Source organism: Pan paniscus, chromosome 1 (genome assembly GCF_029289425.2).
Source record: "Pan paniscus chromosome 1, NHGRI_mPanPan1-v2.0_pri, whole genome shotgun sequence".
Lineage (NCBI taxonomy): Eukaryota > Metazoa > Chordata > Mammalia > Primates > Hominidae > Pan > Pan paniscus.
Window position 1 is genome coordinate 162,372,251 of NC_073249.2, and position 20,555 is coordinate 162,392,805.

The 20,555-nt window shown below is 43.3% G+C and overlaps 1 protein-coding gene across 3 annotated transcripts in view; it reads right to left on the bottom strand.

Annotated features, from left to right (window-relative positions):
- The window catches only part of CACHD1 (cache domain containing 1), a 223,169-nt gene extending 206,939 nt beyond the window's left edge, over window positions 1-16,230 (bottom strand). Inside the window, exon 1 of one of the 3 annotated variants that reach the window (XM_055117831.2) lies at window positions 14,905-16,230. In XM_055117831.2, the coding sequence (XP_054973806.1) occupies window positions 14,905-15,102 (198 nt within the window). In that variant the 5' untranslated portion in view covers window positions 15,103-16,230. Of the gene's footprint in view, window positions 1-13,393; window positions 13,703-14,904 lie in introns of those variants that run through there. The other 2 variants (XM_003806933.8, XM_055117842.2) reach the window with 2 other exon arrangements.
- Between the last annotated feature and the right edge of the window lie 4,325 nt (window positions 16,231-20,555).

A 20,555-nucleotide genomic window follows, 5' to 3' on the forward strand; every position in this document is an offset into this window, starting at 1 on the left:
TTAAAATTAGCAAAGGTTTTGATATTTCACCAAAAAAGATATACTAATGGCAAATAGGCACATGAAAAAATGCTCAGCATCATTGTTCATTAGAGAAATATTCACTAAAACCACAATGAGATACCACTTCACACATTTTACAATGACTTATATTAAAATGACAGATTCTACCAAGTTGTGGTGAGGCTGTGGAGCAACCAGGACTTTCATACATTGCTGGTGGGAATACAAAGTAATATAGCCCCTTTGGAAAATAGACTGGCAGTTTCTTATAAAGTTTAACATACACTTAACATATGGCACAGTAATCCCACCCCTAGAAATATGAAAACTTACATTCAACCCAAAACTACTATTAAACCCTGAATGTTTAATAGTAGATTTGAAACATCAAAAAACTCCCAGCCTAGGCAACATGGTGAAACCCTATCTCTACAAAAAATACAAAAATTAGCCAGGCATGATGGTGCATGTCTGTGGTCACAGCCACTCAAGAGGCTGAGATGGGAGGATCACTTGAGCCCAGGAGGTGGAGGCTACAGTGAGCTGTGATCATGCTACTGCACTCCAGCCTGGGTGACAGAGCAAGACCCTGTCTCAAAACAAAACAAAACAAAAAACTACAAAAACTCAAATGTTCTTTAATTAGTGAATGGGTAAGCAAACTGTGGCATATCTGTACAATAGAATGGTACTCAGCAATAAATAGGAATTAACTACTGATACATACAACATGGATGAATCTCAAATGCACTGTGTTAAATGAAAGATGCCAGACTCAAAATGCACACCATAATGTTTCCATTTATCCTCTTCTGGAAAAGGCAAAACTATAGATATGGAGAATATATCGATGGTTTCCAGGAGTTTCAGGTGGGGAAAGGACTGACTATAAAGGAGCAGCATCAGATAATTTTGGGGGGTGATGATACTGTTGTATATCTTGACTGTGGTGTTGGTTACATGACTGCATTTTCAAAATTCATGAAACTTCAACAAAAAGTGTATATTTTCACTCCCATTAGGATAGCTACTGTAAAACAAATAAACCAAACAAACAAAAAACAAGTATTGGTAAGGAGGGGAAGAAATTAGAACCCTTGTGCATTGCTGGTGGGAAAGTAAAATGGTACACCCACTATGGAAAACAGTACGGCAGTTTCTCAGACAAACAGAATTACCATATGATCTAGCAATTTCATTTCTGGGCACATGCTCAAAAGAACTGAAAGCAGACCCAAACAGATATTTGTACACTCATGTTTGTAGTAGCATTATTCACAGTAGCCAAAAGGTGGAAGCAAGCCAAGTGTCCATTGATGGATGAATGGATAAACAAAATGTGGCACATATACACAATGGAATATTATTCAGCCTTAGAAAGAAAGGAAATTCTGACACATGCTACGCATGGATGAACCTTGAAGACATTATGCCAAGTGAAGTCAGTCACAGAAGGACAAATATTGTTTAATTCCACTTTTATGAGGTACCTAGAGTAGCCAAATTCAGAGAGATAGAAAGTAGAACAGTGATTGCCAGGAACTGGCGAGAGGGAGGAATGGGGCATTATTGTTCAATGGTACAGAGTTTGGGAAGATGAAAAAGTTCTAGAGATGGATGGTGATGATGGTTACACGACAATATGAAAGTATTTAATGCCACAGAACTGTACACTTTTGGCCACGCCTGAAAGAGCTACTGGGAAATATACCTGAATTGAAGAGGAATAAGAACCCAAATTCCTCCCTTCACATCACCCTTCTGCTTGTATGCTGTCAGCCGCCTGGCTTTCTTTCAGTTCTTAAACTACACCAAGGTCCTGTCTCTCAAGACCTCTACAAAGCCTCTTCCTTCTGTTGGAATGCTCGACCCCCTAAACCGCTCCCCTGGTTGGCTCCTCCTCCTTCTGCCAAGTCCCCTCCCAATCTCTCCGTTGATTGGTTCCTCCTTCTACTAGGCCCCCAGCCCCTCCCCTGATTGGCTCCTCCTTTCCATCACTGCTTCAGATTCCCTTTTAGAGTTGTCGCTCCCGCTCACCCTTGTCCAATAATGATTTATGGGGTACTTCTAAGTGCCAAGCACCATTCTACAGGAATATAGCATTGAACAATACAGTGCTTACCTGTGAGAGGTTAGGGGGCATGACGAACACTAAAAGAAACAGGGTAGGAAACAATGAGGAAGGGCAAGGGACGGTGCTGTTTCAAAGAGGGTTGGCAAGGATACTTCTTGCTGTTCCCAAGCAAGAAGAGCAGCAAGTTCAAAGGTTCTGGGTCAGGAAGGTGCTTGGAGTGCTGAAAGAACAGAGTTATATGCAAGGGGGCGGGGGGGGAGGTAAAAGATAAGGTCACAAAGGTGGCAGGGGCCAGATCACATCCAGCTGTGAAGGCCACCAGTAATTCAGGATTTTACTGAGTCAGATGAGAACCTTTAGGGAGTTTTAAGCAGAGGTATGACATCTGACTTGCATTTCTAAAAGATCTCCTTGGCATTTTTTTTTTTTTTTTTTTTTTTTTTTGTAGAGACAGGGTCTCACCATGTTGCCTATACTGGTCTTGAACTCCTGGCCTCAAGGGCTCCTGCCACCTCGGCCTCCCAAAGTGCTGGGATTACCAAAGTGAGCCACCACACCCAGCCCAGCCTGCCCTTGGTACTCTTTCTAAAGGCCCCATGTTTCCTTCAAAACATTACTCAAAATTTACAATGTATATTTATAAGATTATTTGTTTAATGTCTATTTCCCCTAGCAGGCTGCATATTTCATAAGAGTAGGAACCAAGTCTCTCTCTTTGTGACAACATAAACTCAAATCCAAGCATAATACCTGGCACATAGTCTGTGTTCAATAAAGATTTGTGAAATGAATTAACTAATGAAGCCTAACCTCTAGGATAAAGCAGCTTCAAGTATATAGTTTGCAAGTACACAATCATTTTTGTATGTTTTACATTCCTAAATGTAGCCCAACTTTCTCTAGGTGAATATATTAAACATTAGAACCAACTAATACTTAGAGTCTACTTAGAGTCCTAATGTGCTTGATACTGTAGCAGATACTTCTACTCACCTGAAACATTAGCAGATAAAGACCCTAGACATTTCCTGGTAATTCTAAAGTAATGAAATGGACACATTAAACATAGTAGTAAAAGCTAAATTTGTAACAGTAACTACTAAAAAGTTACAAAGTCTACCATTTAAGGGCTGCTGGGCAATGTCTGTGGTCTAGACATTTTTTGAGTCCTCATGATGTGACACAGACAGGGGTAACCATACCAGGACTACGCAGATGAGTAAGTCTGTGTTCTTTCCTGCAAGAGCTCATGCTCTAATAAGTAATCTCCAGGATGTTTTACTGCTTGTTACTCTTGCCTACATTTGTTATCTGAATATGTGCAAATAATGTATTTGCCTCTTTTATGGTCATCTGAAATTATACTATCTCAAGTTTAAAACACTCCTAACAAATGTGTTTGGTTCATAATTAGCACACAGGCTAACCCCCCTGAAGACTACAGAAGTGGCAAATTTCCCCTTTTCATAAATGGTTCAGTGAAGCCAATTCTGGATCAAATAGCCAAGACTGCAACAGAAAACAAACAAACAAACCCAATCTATGTTCTCCAGGTTTTCCCCCAAAACCACTCAGGGCAGCAACAACGGCAGCAACAACTCTGTGACTAACAGTCCCCTAGAAAGGGAGCAGAAAAAGCGGCAAAAAGCACTGGCTGTCTCCTGCAGTGGCCAAGGGCAACTCTTGTTCAGGCACCACCAAGCAAAGTTATGGAAACCAACCCATTTCAGCACATCCTGTATTTGGGCTGTCATGAGAAATATAGGCTTTAGAGAGAGCCAATCAATTAAAGCGGATTGTGTTAGAACAAAGAAGGCCAGTATTCTGGCAGAGGCACAAGGAGTAATCCAAGTGGGGGAAAAAAAAAATCCCATGAAGTTTCATGTGAGTTAGCAAATGATAGAGGATGGACAAGAAACCCAACAGGTCTTTCTACACCTCTAGTCCCTTAGAAATGAATGCAATGATCACAGAAAAACTCTTAAAATATTTAAATACACAGACATATGCTACCAGTAATACAGACATGAAAATATCCTGAAACCATTTATAAATATTATACATTTATATCAGAGATGATATACTTCCAATTTTCTTCTTCAAATATCTTTTAATGGTAATATACAGCACAGTAATTGCCATGGGTTCACGGCTTCTCTGTAATATATTTTTTTCCTATATAGAATCCTTACCTTATTTTCAAGTGACATGGAAATAAAACTACTGTAAGCTGGTTAAATTTTTATATATAGAGTCAAGCAGACTGATGAATCTATATTTCAGCATATTTATAGATCATTAATTTCCAGCAATTTGTTTTTTGAATTAAGATTTTTTTTTAAAGAAAGCAAGAAAAGTTGGCCACCATATACTAGACTCAGTTTGTGTTTTTCCTTAACATAAGCCTTATCAGCTCTGCCACAGCTGAAGTGATTCCAAATTGCTTTATGACACACTTGGATTTTCTCCTGCTAATAATTCCTCCTTCCTGCCCATGACTGGCAGGCTTCTTCCACACTGCAGTAATGTGGGACAGCTAATTATCTACCAATCCACCTTGCTATTCCATACTTGGCGACTTTTATCTGCACAGGACAGCTGCACTCTCTGCGTTTGAAGTAAAATGTCAGTCTCTGCTAATGCAACAAGACTTACATCACTAATGATGTGTCCACACTTTGAAGAAACAACTCAAAGCCTAATTAAAAATTCAGATTCATTTTCACTGGTTTGCCGATTTTCACTGTCCTTCCACCAGGGCCTTGAATATCTTTAAAAATACTCCATGCAAAAATAAAATAAAATGAAAATCCAAGGGGAAGCAAGAAAAAAAAGTGCTGCTGTCTTGGGCTTTGACTGCATCTTTATAATAACTGTTATGATTGGAAGAGAACCAAGACATTATCATGTACAAGATAAGAATTTACTCCCCTGGCTTCCACTCTACAATTACAATAAAGCATACTATATCCAGAGAAATATGGACCATAAGCTACTTTTTACATTCCCCACTCTGGTGTTTAGGTGTTGGAACTTCTCAAACTGTAATTAACTCTGAAATCATTTGACTGTGTAAATCTGAAGTAGAGAAAGCTACCTTTGAACTCAGAAAAAAAGAGGGCAAGGTAAAGAAACATTTAAATGACATTTAGTTTGTTCCATCATCAAATTAAATGAATGATTCCTCCAAAGTAGTAATCCTACTGCAATTTTCACCAAAAAAAAAAAAAAAAAAGGGAGAGAGAGAGAAAGAAACAACTTCATATCCCCTTAATGACTAGGGAGAGAGATGTAGGTCATAAAATCCAATTTCAAAAAGAACTTTACCTGAAAATTACAGGTGGAATTTTCTTCTGTGGCTTTTACATAAACAAACACAAAACAAAGTCATTCCTCCTCTAAAGTATTTTTAAATAACTTACCTTTTCAGTAAAAAAATAAAATAAAATAATAAAAATTGTTTGGATGGTACTGGTTTGCAATGATAGTTATTGACCACTTACCTTTGCACTTAAAAAAAAAAATCTAACAACATTCTAGTAAGTCTAAGAATTTTTTAACTTTCTTCACTGGCTCACTGACTTCTAGGTATTTAACAACTTAAAAATCTAGTCAGCTGTCAAATGAGACCATCAGCTTTAAGTTTACAGCCATTAAATCATTAAGCCAAACTTTCTTTTCAAAAGAGGAATGTATACTACTATGTCAAGTTTTCTTTTCCATTCTAAGAGAAAAATGCAGGAAAAAAAGGGGCCCCCACAGTATAATATCATGAAAAGGGTCAAAAAACAAGAGTCTAAAACCAAAACATGAGTTCTAAATCTGTCACTTACTACTGGTGTGCTCTCCAGAGAGCCACTTCCTCGCTGGGCCTCAGTTTCTGTAAAATGAACATTTGTAAAACAAGCAGGGCAGATTTGACTGTCTCTCTGGTCCATCCCTGTTCTCATAGCAGCCAGTGATCTGTAGATCTGAGAGGTCAGGGAGAAATGGCAGGCCTGATAAGCCTGGATTTGCACAACTCCACAGGAGGGACCACACTGGGCAGCCAGCCTGTCTTTGGAGCAGAAGCAGGGTGTCTACCTTGCAGGCTCCAACTGGACTTGGGGAGGCAGAATCCAGAAATGTAGCAGGCCTTGGCAACTGGTGACTGCTGAAGTGTCTGAGTCTGAAGTCACTTTGGCTGAGTTTTCTAGGTTCTAAGCTTTCTCCAGATTTTTGTTTCTTCTCCTCAGAGCACACCACCTCCAAATACAAGGAACTTAGGCACAAGCAGCAGCTAGTTCCCAACTCAAACACTGATAAGCTACTGCCAGCCATATTGAAATAGAGGGGAGAACCTATTTAAGAAGTAGGCAAGCAAAGGGAGAAAAACAGCATACTGGCCACATGCTTTGAGCCCCAATCCAGTCCTGCCCAAAGATCTACCCCAGACACTTCAACCGCATAGGGTGGTAGCTTCCTTTCTTGCCAGTGTGAGTTGAGTGTTCTGCTGCCCACAGAACAAGTCTTTACTGACATGAAGGATCCAAGAAACAGCCCCCAGCTTGACCTCTGCCTATTTCTCCCACCTCTATTTATGCCCTTTCTTCCCACTAGTTCTCTAAACTCCAAAACCATAATGCCATCTTTCCACTCATCAAAGGTGCTATGCTTTTCCTCAAAAAGGAGCCTTCTGGGAAGTCCACTCTTTCACTAACCAACTCCTAATTCATTCCACTTTCTTAGGGAGGCCTGCCAGAATCCCTCTGTGCCCTTAAATAGGTTAACATCCCTGACACTTTCTCCAAGCATCCTGAACCTCCTCTCATAACATTCATTACATCAGAAATTAAATGATGGGTAGGTATCTCAAACCTAACATAGTGCCTGGCACCAAGTAAACATTCATCTGTGTTGAAGTCATTATGATGACAAGCTCATATCTCAAAGCAATCCATTCTAGAACTCTTCTATCAGAAAGTTCTCCTTTGTATCACAAAGAAATTGGCTTCCCCATAACCTGCACACAAGCACTGCATTTTCTTTTTGTAACCCGCTGAATAATTCTAACCCAGACACTGCAAATTGGTGGCCTTTGGCCCTATCCAGCCTGCAGACATGTTTGGTTTGGCCCACATAGTGTGTTTTTCTTTTTTTTTTTTTTTAAACTGAATTAGTTGCCAAAAATTTAAAGATATTTTATGGAAAAAACAGACACCCAGCTTCTCATAAAAAACAAAGTCATGTGACAACATTGGACCCACATGGCTACTGGGCAACAGAGTAGCTGAGTGGTCCTGCCCCCCTTCACCCTTGGCACATGTCCTCCAGCTTGCAACATCCAGCACCACTCCCTGCTTACCTACACCTGGTCCACTTCATTCATTGTGTCCAACTGACCTCTAGAAACATGAATTCGATATAGCAACCCTGGGTGTACTCTAGATCCCATATTTTAGCGTTTATTTCTATATTGTCTTGAGCCATCCAAGTTGGTTTAGCCTCTCTGGATAGGACAGAGCTCTGGGGTCTTAGGGGGAGGCACTGGATGTCCTGTATTACTCTCAGCCTCCCTGCAATAAGGAATCCAGTGAATATTTGCTGACAGACTGATCAGAAGACATTATATATTAGTCCAGCTCTTCCTCTTCAATCTGCCTCTCTTCTCTCCCAGTTACAGCTATCTCGCTTAGTCCTTTTCTGACTCTTGTCTCTTCTGGAAGGGGGAGAGAACAGGGACAAGCAGTAGATGCAGTTCATATTGCAGTAGTCCAATGTGTGTGCCTAGACTATATGCCAGCCTTTAAGAAAAACAAGGACCCTCCCAGTCTTGTGGAGAAAGCCAGGCATGAAATCAAGGGCCAGACAGCACAATTAGGGACAGACCCAGAGGAGTTTCCCCAAAGAAGCTTGGCATTACAATCGGAAGGCTGGGGAATTTGCTGGGCAAAGGTATTAGCTAATTTGTAAAAATCTAGGAGAGTCACCAATGGTTTTATTCAGGCACATCATTGTTAAAAAATGTAGCCTAAACAACCTCCAAAATATTTATATTTATTTGTGAATTATAAATTTTATATACTAGTGTACCAACATATTATACATATTATAAAACATTACAAATATAGAAATTAAATAAGGATACAATAAAAATGTCATAGATGAAATTATGTGATATTTGGAATTTGCTTCAAAATAATCTGGGGGGAAGAGCAAGTGGAGGCAGAGGTAGAGATGAAACCAGCCTGACCATCAATTAATAACTGTCTAAGCTGGGTGAGAGGTATGTGGATATTCATATGCTATTTTATTTACTTTTGTATATGTTTTTAAATCTTTGTAGTTTAAAACTAAAGAAATAACTATGACTAGCCAGGTCTAGCATTTTCTTCAGAAAGCGCCAAGCATGGTTTTGCACCACATCCAAAGGTCCGTGAATCATATCTTAAAAACCTGGGTGCAGAGGATTGACCATATTGAAATCTGCAGGTCTACAAATTAGATTTCAGTTTCATTCAGGCTTAGGAGCTACATGTTTACTACCTTCCCGGTTCTGTGCCCTGGCACTAAATGAACTGCTCTCATATTTACATTTCTGTTTATTGACTGCTCCTACCTTAGGCCCTGAGCTAGACACTTGGTTATCCTTTAAAATATATTTACTCCCATTAGCTACATGAAATACAAAGACACTAAAGTGCAGAGTGATTTAATAACATGACAGAAGTTACACAGTTAATAACTAACTGGCTGAGTCAAAATTCTTGTCCCTGTTGTCCCTTCATATTTTGACTTTCAATAAATTCTTACTCCAAGGTCCAAGCATATCTAAAATAAATCCCTCTCCATCTAATACCAAAATTCCAGAGTTCTGCAAGGTTCCTGCCTGCTCATCCACTTAAGCTCAAGGAAGGAACTCCTCAAGCAGCAACCAGAAATAGCAGCAACATGTTACTAAGTGTAAAACCATCTCCTCTCCCTCCCCCAAGCCCTTCCAGACTCAAGTACTATTGGCAGGAAAAACATAATAAGCACAAGGAATAAGGCCAGCTAAGATAGGCATTAGTGAGAAGGAAGTCCAGGAAGTGCTAAGCACAACAGAGACAGTTTATCAGAAGTCATTCAACATGCTTTTTCTTGGGCTCATTCCTGACAAGTTCAACTCAGAGTCATCCATCTGTCAATGGACAGTTTTCTTCTATTCTAAATATCCATTTTCAAAAGAAAGCAACACAGCAGTTTTTCCACTAAGGCTTATATGGTACACAAGGCGTAGAATCAAATCACATTATTTGCATATACAGGTGATTTTTCCTTCGAAAATGTTCTATATTGCATAATTACACATTCAAATCATTCTAAACCAGCCCTGTCCTGTTATGATGCATGTGATTTAGAGGAAATTACACATCTTACCAAACATGACTGCAAATCAGCTTGCAGTTATAATAGAGCCAGCAAGATATTTATGTCCAATAACCACAGAAGCTCTAGGATAATGGCCAAAGAAATGAGACATGGGAGCCATATGAAGGGGCACAGGAGTCAGAGTCCTGTTCAGGTGTTCAAGATACACGAGCTACCTTGTCCAGTGCCACCAAAGGAATCAGAAACATCTGATGAACTACTGATTTGGCTACCCTTCATGTGTGAAGCTGCTGCTGCTGCTGCTGCTGCTGCTTCTTTCAGGACTGGCCTGTGTGTGTGGACATTTCACTGAAAAGGACAATGGAGAAGTAGCTAACTTCCTTGACTTCACCAGAGGGGCTTGGGCAAGGCTCCTCTATGCTCCCACAATATCCTGTTTCTCTCTCTACCACTGCACTAACCTACTGCAGTGTAATGCCTCTATGTCTCTCGCTAACCACCTGTATCATAATGCCTCTTTTTGTGTCTATTTCCATCATTAGTTGACAGATTAAGGGCATGGGCTAGGCTTTAGTCACCTGTGATTGCCAGTTTAATCTAACCCCACTTTGGGAGGCCGAGGCGGGTGGATCACGAGGTCAGGAAATCGAGATCATCCTGGCTAACATGGTGAAACCCCGTCTCTACTAAAAATACACAAAAAAATTAGCCGGGCGTCGTGGCAGGCGTCTGTAGACCCAGCTACTCGGGAGGCTGAGGCAGGAGAATGGCGTGAACCCGGGAGGCGGAGGTTGCAGTGAGCTGAGATCACGCCACTGCACTCCAGCCTGGGTGACTGAGCAAGACTCCATCTCAAAATAAAAAAAATAAATAAATAAAATCTAACCCAAGACCCTTCATAGAGCAGAAGCTCCCCAAAATTTTGTTGGATATATGCGAAAATGAATAATGCAGGACAGGCACAGTAGCTCACATCTGTAATTCCAGAACTTTGGGAAGCCAAGGTGGGAGGATCACTTGAGGCCAGGAGTTCAAGACCAGCCTGGCCAACAGAGTGAGACTCCATCCCTACAAAAAATTACAAAATTAGCAGGGTGTGATGGTATGCGTGTGTAGTCTCAGCTACTCAAGAGGACTGCTTGAGCCCAGGAGTTTGAGGTTACAGTGAACTATGATCACATCACTGCACTCCAGCCTAGGTGACAGAGCAAAGATCCTGTCTCTTAAGAAAAAAAAAAAAAAAAGGAAGGAATTTAGTGCATTGCTGTTTTACTGCATACAAAGAAGGGTTGCTCTTTAATTCCAGCTGTAGTCAGTATTTACAACATTGCTTTATATCTTTGACACTTCTGCCCCAGCTGAGTCCTTCAGTTCCTGAACACGCCTCTGTTCTAGCTGCTGCTTTTTCTTCAATTGGAGTTGAAGCTCCAGTTCTTGCTTCTGGTATTTCTTCTGCCCTGACTGGAAGAAACCCTGCTCCTCCCTCCCTCCCAGGCCTCATCCAGCAGCTGTCTGACCAACCTGCTGGTCTGTCTGCCAAGTTCATAGTAAGTGTGCCCAGCCCAGCAGAGTTGGGCTAACTTTAAGGCAGGCACACTGGCCTTGTGCCAGGCCCTTGCTGTTAGGAAGCCTGTATTGTCCTATAATGTTAAATGGGCCTTATAAGTGCCTGGCGAAATGGCTCCCAGAGCCAGATATGCCTTCTAACAAGCAGGCATTGTTACTTAGCTGGTTTACCTGTGCAATCTTATCTCCTCCTCGAGAATGTAAACTCCTTAAGGAGTTGTGCTGGAATACGTCCTTGTAAAATCCCCTGAATACCCAGCATAGAGCTCCATGCTCAGTAAGCTTCCAATAATCATTTCTCCATTTGAGAACAACCACATCCATCAATATTTCTCAGCCCTGGCTTAACATTAACAGATGCATTTACACGCACTATTTCCTTTAAGTCCACAGAGCAAATCTTGAGGAAGAATCACCATCCTCAATTTTACAGATAAAATCACCCAACTTGCAAATGGCAGAGCTGGAATCCAGGTCTCTACCTACCCAATGTGGGGCTCTTTCCACTCCACGATGCTGCTTGATAAAAATTTGTTGCATGAATAAATAGGCAAAAACCTGTCTCCCTGGACACAGCCACTTACTGCTCCCAGACCTCAATGCCACCATGGCTCCTCTGCACCAGACCCATGAGGAGATGATGATTAGGTTTTTGACTTTTATCCATGATGTATGATGTCTGCTGTCAGGGGAACAGTATTCAGTGACAGCTTTCCCAGAGTACTGGCGAAATTGGTTGGCACAACTTATTTAAAGATTTTTTAAAATATATTTTGTCCATTATTAAAAAGGAACAACAAAAATCATGAGTAGGCAGCCCCCACTGGAGAATTTTCCAAGAAAATCTTCAAGGTAGACGCTTTTCAAACTGTCTTCTCTATCAGCAAGTGCGAAAACTACGTCATGGGAAACTATAGTGCTGAAAGAAGCCTAGGTTTCTGTTTTTGTAAAATTACCCCCTTGCAACTCCTTATAAGCAGTAAGTGCTGCCACTCGAAATGCTGCAAAACAACAGGCCTGGTTTGAGGACTACTTTATAATTTCTCAAACTTTAAAATCGTCTTTCGAGAATTTCAGCAGCAGAAGCAATATAAAAGTCTGAACATTGGCTTTTTACATATAAAGAGGCCTATAGAATGTTTCTCATAAAGTGAGATGGTGTCCTGAAAGGCCTGTACTATGCTCAAAATGCCAAGGTCAAATGAAAGGAGTCAATCCCTAAAGCAAGGGAAGACATTCTTTTCCAAAGAGACACAACTATCCCCCTCTCCACCCCCACCCTGACCATCTTCGTAGGAAGTCACACCTTAAAGCCTATGTGAGGCTTACCTCTGAAAAACAGATTAGCTCCACCTCTATAAAATCCATCATGCTGCAGGGAGGGCTATATAACCTACACTTTAGGTAACTAAACCCACATAATTTCAGACCCACTGAACAAATCCCAAAGGTTTACAGATGAGAATGTGGGGCTCAAAATCTTTGTTCTAAGGCCAAAAATCTAACCTGCATTCGAGGTTTTTTTTCCGACCAGTCTAACTAAATTAAAAAGAGACACTTTCTGCAATTTTCCCAGTTAGAAGCAAGTGGCAGATCAATGTACAGCTCAAGAAGCAGAATTTAAATACAGTATGTGTGTTTCCTTTCAAAAAAGGAGAGAAGCCACTTCACATTTTGCCAGACAAAACCCTGTCCACAGGAGGTCCGTTTCCACAATGAGGTTGCAAAGGTGTTAGAAAGAGGCCAGTTGGGAGGAGATAAAGGGCCATTTGGGCACAAACCCCCCACCGATCAGAGCTTTTTTTCGAAGTGTCTCTTTTTCAACAGGGCAGCCTTTTAAAACTACATTTGCTTAGGATCCCTACCTGAATGACAATGTGTTGGGATCCAATTTCACCTTTTGTCAAGGACTGGGTGAGAAACAGTAAAATGGCTGTCAGCATCTTAGAAAAAGCAAGTCCTTAGCTTACAAGGAAAAGGCGTGGGGGGGCGGGGTAGGGGGGAATCCTAAGATTTCTTGTCCAGCCCTAGGGATGGAGTGAAGGTGGCAAGTGCCTACAAATCCTACAAGCAGAGTCCACAACTCCAATATGTTAAGTTTCCTTTATTAAAAGAGGTGCCTCAATGCAAAAATACAATTGTGCTCTGAATGGAAATATTCACCACTGTTTTTTTAATCCTAATTTTCTATCTTTTCTAAAAGTCACTTCACTCCTAAGAACTCAGCAATAATCAGAAATCAGAAAATGCATATGGAAAAAATTGCAACTGAATCTGAACCTGAAAGATCGGCATAGTTGAATGATGCGTCTTAAAAGCTTATCTATTATTATGCAAATCAAGAAAACCCAACTCCGTTGCACTTCAGGGCCGGGTGTCTGCAAATAAATGCAAAATTACCTTTCAAAATCCATCCACTCCTCAGTCCTCATGTCACCCTTTAAAAAATTCCGGTGGTCTTTCCCCACAGCAGAGAAGGTCTGTGGAACTTTCCTCAAGAAAATTGTAACCTCTTGGGAGGAGACTGGTGTGGGGCAGTGGAAAGAAGAGGAAGGAAGAAGGAAAAAGAAAAGAAAGAGGAGGAGAAGAACGAGAAGGAGGAGGAGGAGGAGGAAGAAGGAAGAAAGAAGAGAAGGAGAAGACGACGAAGACGACGACGACGAAGAAGAAAGAAGTAAGAAACCTAAATCCCAAAAGTGACTTAAACACCTCTCCCGGTGGGAGGTGGAAGGAGTGGTCACAGTAGGACGGAAATCAGAAACCTATTCCAAGAACGCATTCTTGGAAACTTCAATCTTTCGAAGACCACATTCATCCCCATGATTGTTAGAATGTGTAAGAGAATGGTGTTAATTTATCTAAGAATGTTATAGCAAAGGTTTCAAGCTGGGAATGTCATCTCAACCTCTCCTAATCTAGTGGGCCTTTATGGCCAAGTGAATTAAAGTAACAGCGGGGCAGAATCTCCAGGTGGTTGGTGTTCAGCAATTTTTACTACTGTTGGTCGTGAGTAACATCATCAGGATTCCTTACTAGCTGCGGGCAGTTTTTCTGTCAGCCCCCCTTCCTCTCCCGAGGAGGACGGACATGATAAACAATCTGGAGAAATGGGAACCTTATTCACTTTGCTCCCTTTTTCTTCGACCCAAAAAGGCACACACGAAACAAAAATCATACAGCAGACAGCACGCAAACCACAGCAGGATATGCGGAAAGCAACAAAAAGAGTCCCCCAGCAGGATTAGAGTCGGGAGTCTACCCGGAATCTACCAGGCCAGCCCCTCCCCCCATGCTCCCGGGAGGGGAAAGGAGCGCGGAGCCCACTCGGAGGGCCGCTCTCCGCCGGGACTAGGTGTCCCCGGGGCAGCTGCGTACTCTGCGGCACCTTCCCTCCCGGCGCCCATTGGTGCGCCTCGGTCGGGAGGACGCGAGGACGCGGGGACGCGGTCAAGGGGGTGGGGTGGGGACTTCGGAAAATCGTCGGAGCCAGACGGGGCTGGCTGCTCTGGGATGGGGACACAAAGAGGGGGGAGTTTGCAGGGGTGGCAGGGTGAAAACACGCCTACATGGGAAATGTGTGCAAATTAGAGAAGACGTACGAGGAAACTGGAGAATCCTTGACGAGATGAAGGCGCTGGTACTCAGAAGAGGGGGGCTGTGCAGGGTCAAGTGGGTTCCGTGCAGAGGGCAGGGGATTCTCCAGAGAAGGGCAGGGGTAGACGAATGCATGGAAGAAGACTTGGTGTATTGTCAGGGGGTCTGTGCAGAGGACAGAGGGGTCCGACGGGAAGCCGGGCTCTATGTATGCAAGGAGCCGATGCACACAGTCCAGGGGACTTGTACCGGGAGTGGGATGGGAGTTTGAGCAAAGGAGAAAGGCGGGATGTCTGGCCAGCTCGGGGGCCACTTACCTGCATGGTGACGACCCCCAGCTCCTCGGCCGCCAGCCTCCGCATCTGGCTCGCCAGCACTTGCGCCTCGTCCAGGATGGAGAAGTCGGCTTCGGCCCCGGCGCCCAGGAGCCAGCACGCGACCAGGCAGAGCAGCCAGAGGGGCGGCCGCCGCGCCCGGGCCACGGCCGTCTCCTCTTCCTCCGGCTGGCGGGCCATGCTGCCTCCCCCCACTCCCCGCCGACAGGCTCCGGGCGCGGGGAAGCGGGACGCGGGAGGTGCCCCCCGCAAAAGCGCGGCGCACCCCGCAAAAGTTTCTTCCTCTGTTGCAGGCTCTGCTCCGCGCCGCGGTGGCGAAGGCTCCCAAACTTAGGGGGCGCCCGGCTACAGCGCGGGAGCGCGGGCGGCCACCATCGCGGGGCTCCGCGGCGGTAGGGGTAGGAGGCGGCCGCCCGAGCGGTCCCCGGAGCCCGGCGCCCACACGGCCCCCGCGGCGCAGAGGGCGTCTCCGAGAGCAGGGGCGCCCGCAGGCCGGGGTGCGCGGGCCCCGGGGCTGACAGTCGGAATCGGAGTCGGAGTCGGAGCCCGAGCCGAGCCGCGCGGCTCTCGCTTCCTGCGAGTCCCAGCGCAGCGAGCAGGCGGCGGCGAGGGCTGACGGCGGCCCCCGGGGAGGAGGAGCGGCGGCCGGGCTGCGAGACTGGGGCAGCCACCCGAGCGAGGAGGGAAAGGGGAGGCTTCACAAACCCACACAACTGAAAGAAAGAAAGCAAGCGGTGGGGAAAGGGAGGCGTCTGGTGCCACCACGCTGCGCTCCGGCTCTGTGCACTTCCCGGCTGGGCCGCCGCGGCGGCTGCGGTGATTTATGGAACCAGCAAGAGAGGCGGGGAAATTCCCCCGGTTGCCCCTCCTCTCTCTCCCTGGCTCCCGCCTCAGAACCTGCCCCCCCGGACGCCGGGGGCCGGGGGACCAGCCTCTCTCTCTGCTCGGGGACCGGCCCAGCCCGGGCAGGGGAGCCCACGGACCTTCCCGTGGCTGGAGACGGAGACCCCCGCCAGCGCTCCCCGCCTCCGTCCGCGCCAGGGAGCCCACCCGGCCCAGGTTCCAGCCATCGAAAAGTCCTTTAAGTTCTAGGACGCTGGCTGTCTGCCTGGCAGGGATTGGGGAAGAAGGGGACTGCCATGTGTAGGTCCACTCCCTCTCCTTGATGTTATTCATCACAATGGCTAGCTAGCGTTCCACCCACAGATTTCTGTTGCAACCAGCCACCGTGTGCCCGGCACTGGGCTCGGGGGTGTGCACATTATCCTTTAATCTCCGCGACATGCCATAGGAGGTACGTATCTTTATCCCAATTTTTTAGGTAACAAAGACTGAGGCTTAGAGAGGTGGAATAAATTGCCAAAGGTCACCCAGGGGATAAGAAACAAATCCAGAGTTTAAGCACAAGTCTTACTCCAAGGGTATTGCTCCTAAATACGATACAGTTCTCTCTGTCTCTCTTTGGAAATGAACCATCTGATCCCATCAAAAGCAAGAAAAAAGAAAAAGAACGACTGAACCGGAGTCCACCGCGCACACACCTGTTCTCCCAAGCATGGAGAGGCAAGGTTAACCTTCCTGTTTGTCCCTGACTACTGGCTCAGGCTCGCTGAGAAATCACCTGTTGGAAGCACCTGGAACAAGTCAACCTGCTGTGTGTGGAGAACAGCCACTCTCCCTTCCAAGCCCTGTGTGGTTGCTGCTTGCAGGTTCCTGGAGAACAGAGCCAACACTGGAAGGTTAAAGGACTAGTCCAGGGTTACCTAGCAGAGGTGGTAGCAGGATTAGAACCTGGATTTAGGGCTCTTTTCATTTTACAGCAAAACCTTCTGTTTTACATCTTTGACTATATTGTATTAAAAAGTCATCTTCTCTTGTAAGCTCTCCCTGGCCCATTTTTACCTCATTGAGATCACTTCTCTATTCTCAACTCCCCTGCTAATTTTTGTATTTTTAGTAGAGACAGGGTTTCGCCATGTTGGCCAGGCTGGTTTCGAACTCCTGACCTCAGGTGATCCACCTGCCTCGGCCTCCCAAAGTGCTGAGATTACAGGCATGAGCCACTGCGCCTAGCCTGTGATGTTTGTTTTACATACTAAGGCAAGCATGTTGAGTGTGGGGACCAATCCCTTCACCTCCACATCATCCACACAAGCACATAGTAGTACTGGAAAAATGATTCTTGAGTTAATAATGAGGTAAAAACCTACCTGTATGTCTTCTATTCCTGGAGTTGAGCTGACATTTGTTAGAAAGATGATCCTTTAACTTCCGTTTTTTAAATTGTTGTACCTTTGACATGACACTCAGCAAGAGAAAGCATATTAGTCCATGTGATTAGTGGAAGAGTAAAGAACAAAAATAATAATGACATATAGCATTATTTTTTGTATTCGATTCTTCAAGGTTACCATCACCAAGGTGTCACACATCTCTAAACTCCTTCTGAAATGCCTTCACAATAGGCACTTATTGCCCATCTTTTATATGTTGGTATTTCTTGAGGTCCTATTTCTTGGGATGCTAATCCAATGTCACCTTTTTTTCACTCTAAGGTTCTTCTTTTTGAGGACTCTCGACCACATCTATGCCTTCAATTATTACCAAACACGAGTTTATCATACTTCTAAATAAAGCTTAACCTGGATCTCCATTTTTTCTAGCAAGTTCCTGACTTCTCTAGTAGATATACCTGAATGAAAACTCATTACTGCTTTCCCCCATGTTCCACCTAAATCCATGTCTGGCTGCAAATCTAGGTGGATGTCACCCACTCTGCAAGCTAGGTACGCACTCTCCATCCACCCCAGCTCCCAACATATCTCCTGTGTCCATCCCCCGCTGTCCATCTGCATCCTATGGCCTGACTTCAGTTCCTCATTGCAGCTTGCCTGTATTATGACCAGTCTCCTCATGGGTCTCTGTGCAGTCTCTCTGTTCCCCCTCATTCTGTTCTTCACATGGAAGTCAAAATCAACTTTCTAAAAGTCAAATCTCAACTTGTCATTCACTAATCTAAACATTTCTGATGCCCCATCACAGATAAGTAAACTTAACAAACAAGGCCCTTTGTGCTCTGGCCCTGTTTGCTCTTCTGGCCTTTTTGTAGCCACTGTGCCCCTCAGTTGCCTCACCACTCCCAGAAAACACCTATATGGCAGCCTCAAAATTCTTCCCCTTCTCTCCACTTGCTAGGTCCCCTATTCAGCTGAGGTGTCATTTCTGTGACACCTACCTCCACAGAGTTTATGGCTCCTCTTTGGTGCTCCAAAGCTCTTGGTTCTTCTCTCAGCACTTAATGTCCCCTCAGCGCTTAACAAGCAGCATTGTGATTTTCCACTTGAAAGCTTTGATTTCTCCACCTTGTTTCTCAAAGTGTGATCCACCAAACACACTAGCCTCAGGACACTTAATAAACTGCAAATCCTGTGCTCTATTCCAGGTCTACTAAAGCAGAATCTTTGGAGGTGGAGGGTGGGTCCTGGAATATGCATTTTATAGACCCCCCTTCCCCGCCCTGACATTAGTCTTATGAACTAATGCTAGACTGCAAGCAAGCTTGCCAGGATGGTAACTCATGCATCCTGGAGCTCTATTTAGCCCAGTGTCTATAGCTAGGAGGGTCTCAGTACCCGGAAAGGAACTTATGGCTATTCCTATGTTGCCAATAGAGAAAAGCCTCAAAGAAATAAAGTTATTTGCCCAAGGTAATACAACTTTTAGATGGTGGTGTCAGTATACAAACCTGGGCCTTCAAACACCAAACCAAAAGCTCTGAGCTACTAGTCTGACGTCAGAGAGAACATTTACCCACATGTGTACTGGTACATGATAGGCCAATAAAAGCTTATTGTGTGATATACTGCCAATCCTTAATGTTCCTCATCCATATAAGTGAAATTGTCCTACCCATCAATCTCTGCTCAGTACTAGTTGATTCTTTCCCAGGGGGGGTCAACTGATGGAACCAGGATAGATATGTGACATCAAGGCAACCAATCAACAGCACCTAAGGCATGACAGAAATATTAACTGGGACAAGTCTTCATTCTAAAAAATTTTAGTTAGGAAATACTGAGGAAAAAGCAGTTAGAAGTAGTAGTTAAAACTATAAGGATATGAGAGGGGGCCATAGGAACCATGAATCTCATAATGTATATAGCAGGAAATATATAGGCATATATATATACACATATATACATGCACACACAAACACACAAATATATACAGAGATGTATATACATGGCTATATATTCCCTGATACGCACACACATATATGTATGTATACACCTCTGTATACATATATATGTACACAGATATAGATATAGAATAAATATAGCTATTAGATGGCTGTATATAAATACATATACATATATGCGTGTGTGTATATATACAAATACATATACATATATATGCATGTGTGTATATGTATACATATATATGTATATATACATGTGTGTATATATGTGTATATATACATGTGTGTATATATGTGTATATATACGTGTGTGTATATGTGTATATATACGTGTGTGTATATGTGTATATATACATGTGTGTGTATATGTGTATATATACATGTGTGTGTATATGTGTATATACATGTGTGTGTATATGTGTATATATACATGTGTGTATACATACACACATATATACGTGTGTGTATACATACACATATATACGTGTGTGTATACATACACATATATACGTGTGTGTATACATACACATATATACGTGTGTGTGTATACATACACATATATACGTGTGTATGTATACATACACATGTCGTGTGTATGTATACATACACATATACATGTGTATGTATACATACACATATACATGTGTATGTATACATACACATATACATGTGTATGTATACATACACACATATACATGTGTATGTATACATACACACATATACATGTGTATGTATACATACACACATATACATGTGTGTGTATATACACACATATACATGTGTGTGTATATACACACATATACATGTGTATGTATATACACACATATACATGTGTATGTATATACACACACATATACATATACATACATAGTCATATAGCAAAGCTGAGAGTGTGAATCTTGGACAAAATCTGGGTTTGGATCCCAAGGACAATACTTCTTAGCTGTCATCTCTGTAAAACATAACTTCTCTTAGCCTCAGTTGCTTCATCCGTACGATGTAAATAATGCGACCTAAAGTTTTTGTGAAAAGGCACATAAAACACTTTGCAAAGGACCTGGTACACAGACACACTGATTAAGTAGCAGTGTGACTCTGCAAGCTGAAGCTGTGAAGGAGCAGACCCCATGAATGAGCTAAGAAAGCCAATCACAGACAGGGGAGAGTGGAGTACATAGAACCTATGGCCTGTAACAGAGACTGTCACCAAGAGCCAGAACTGACTTGATTTCAGAACTTTCTCATTCCAAATCCAGTCTATATGTTCTATTAATAATAGACCCTTTTCTTCTGTCTTTTGTCTTGATGTAACTCTACAGATAAGTTCAATCATCCATTCTATACAGAGAGGACACTATTGACTGTGCAGTTGTTTGAACTACAAAATAATGAAAAGACTGGTAAGTGGGTCACAACTGTCCCTAGAAGACCACAG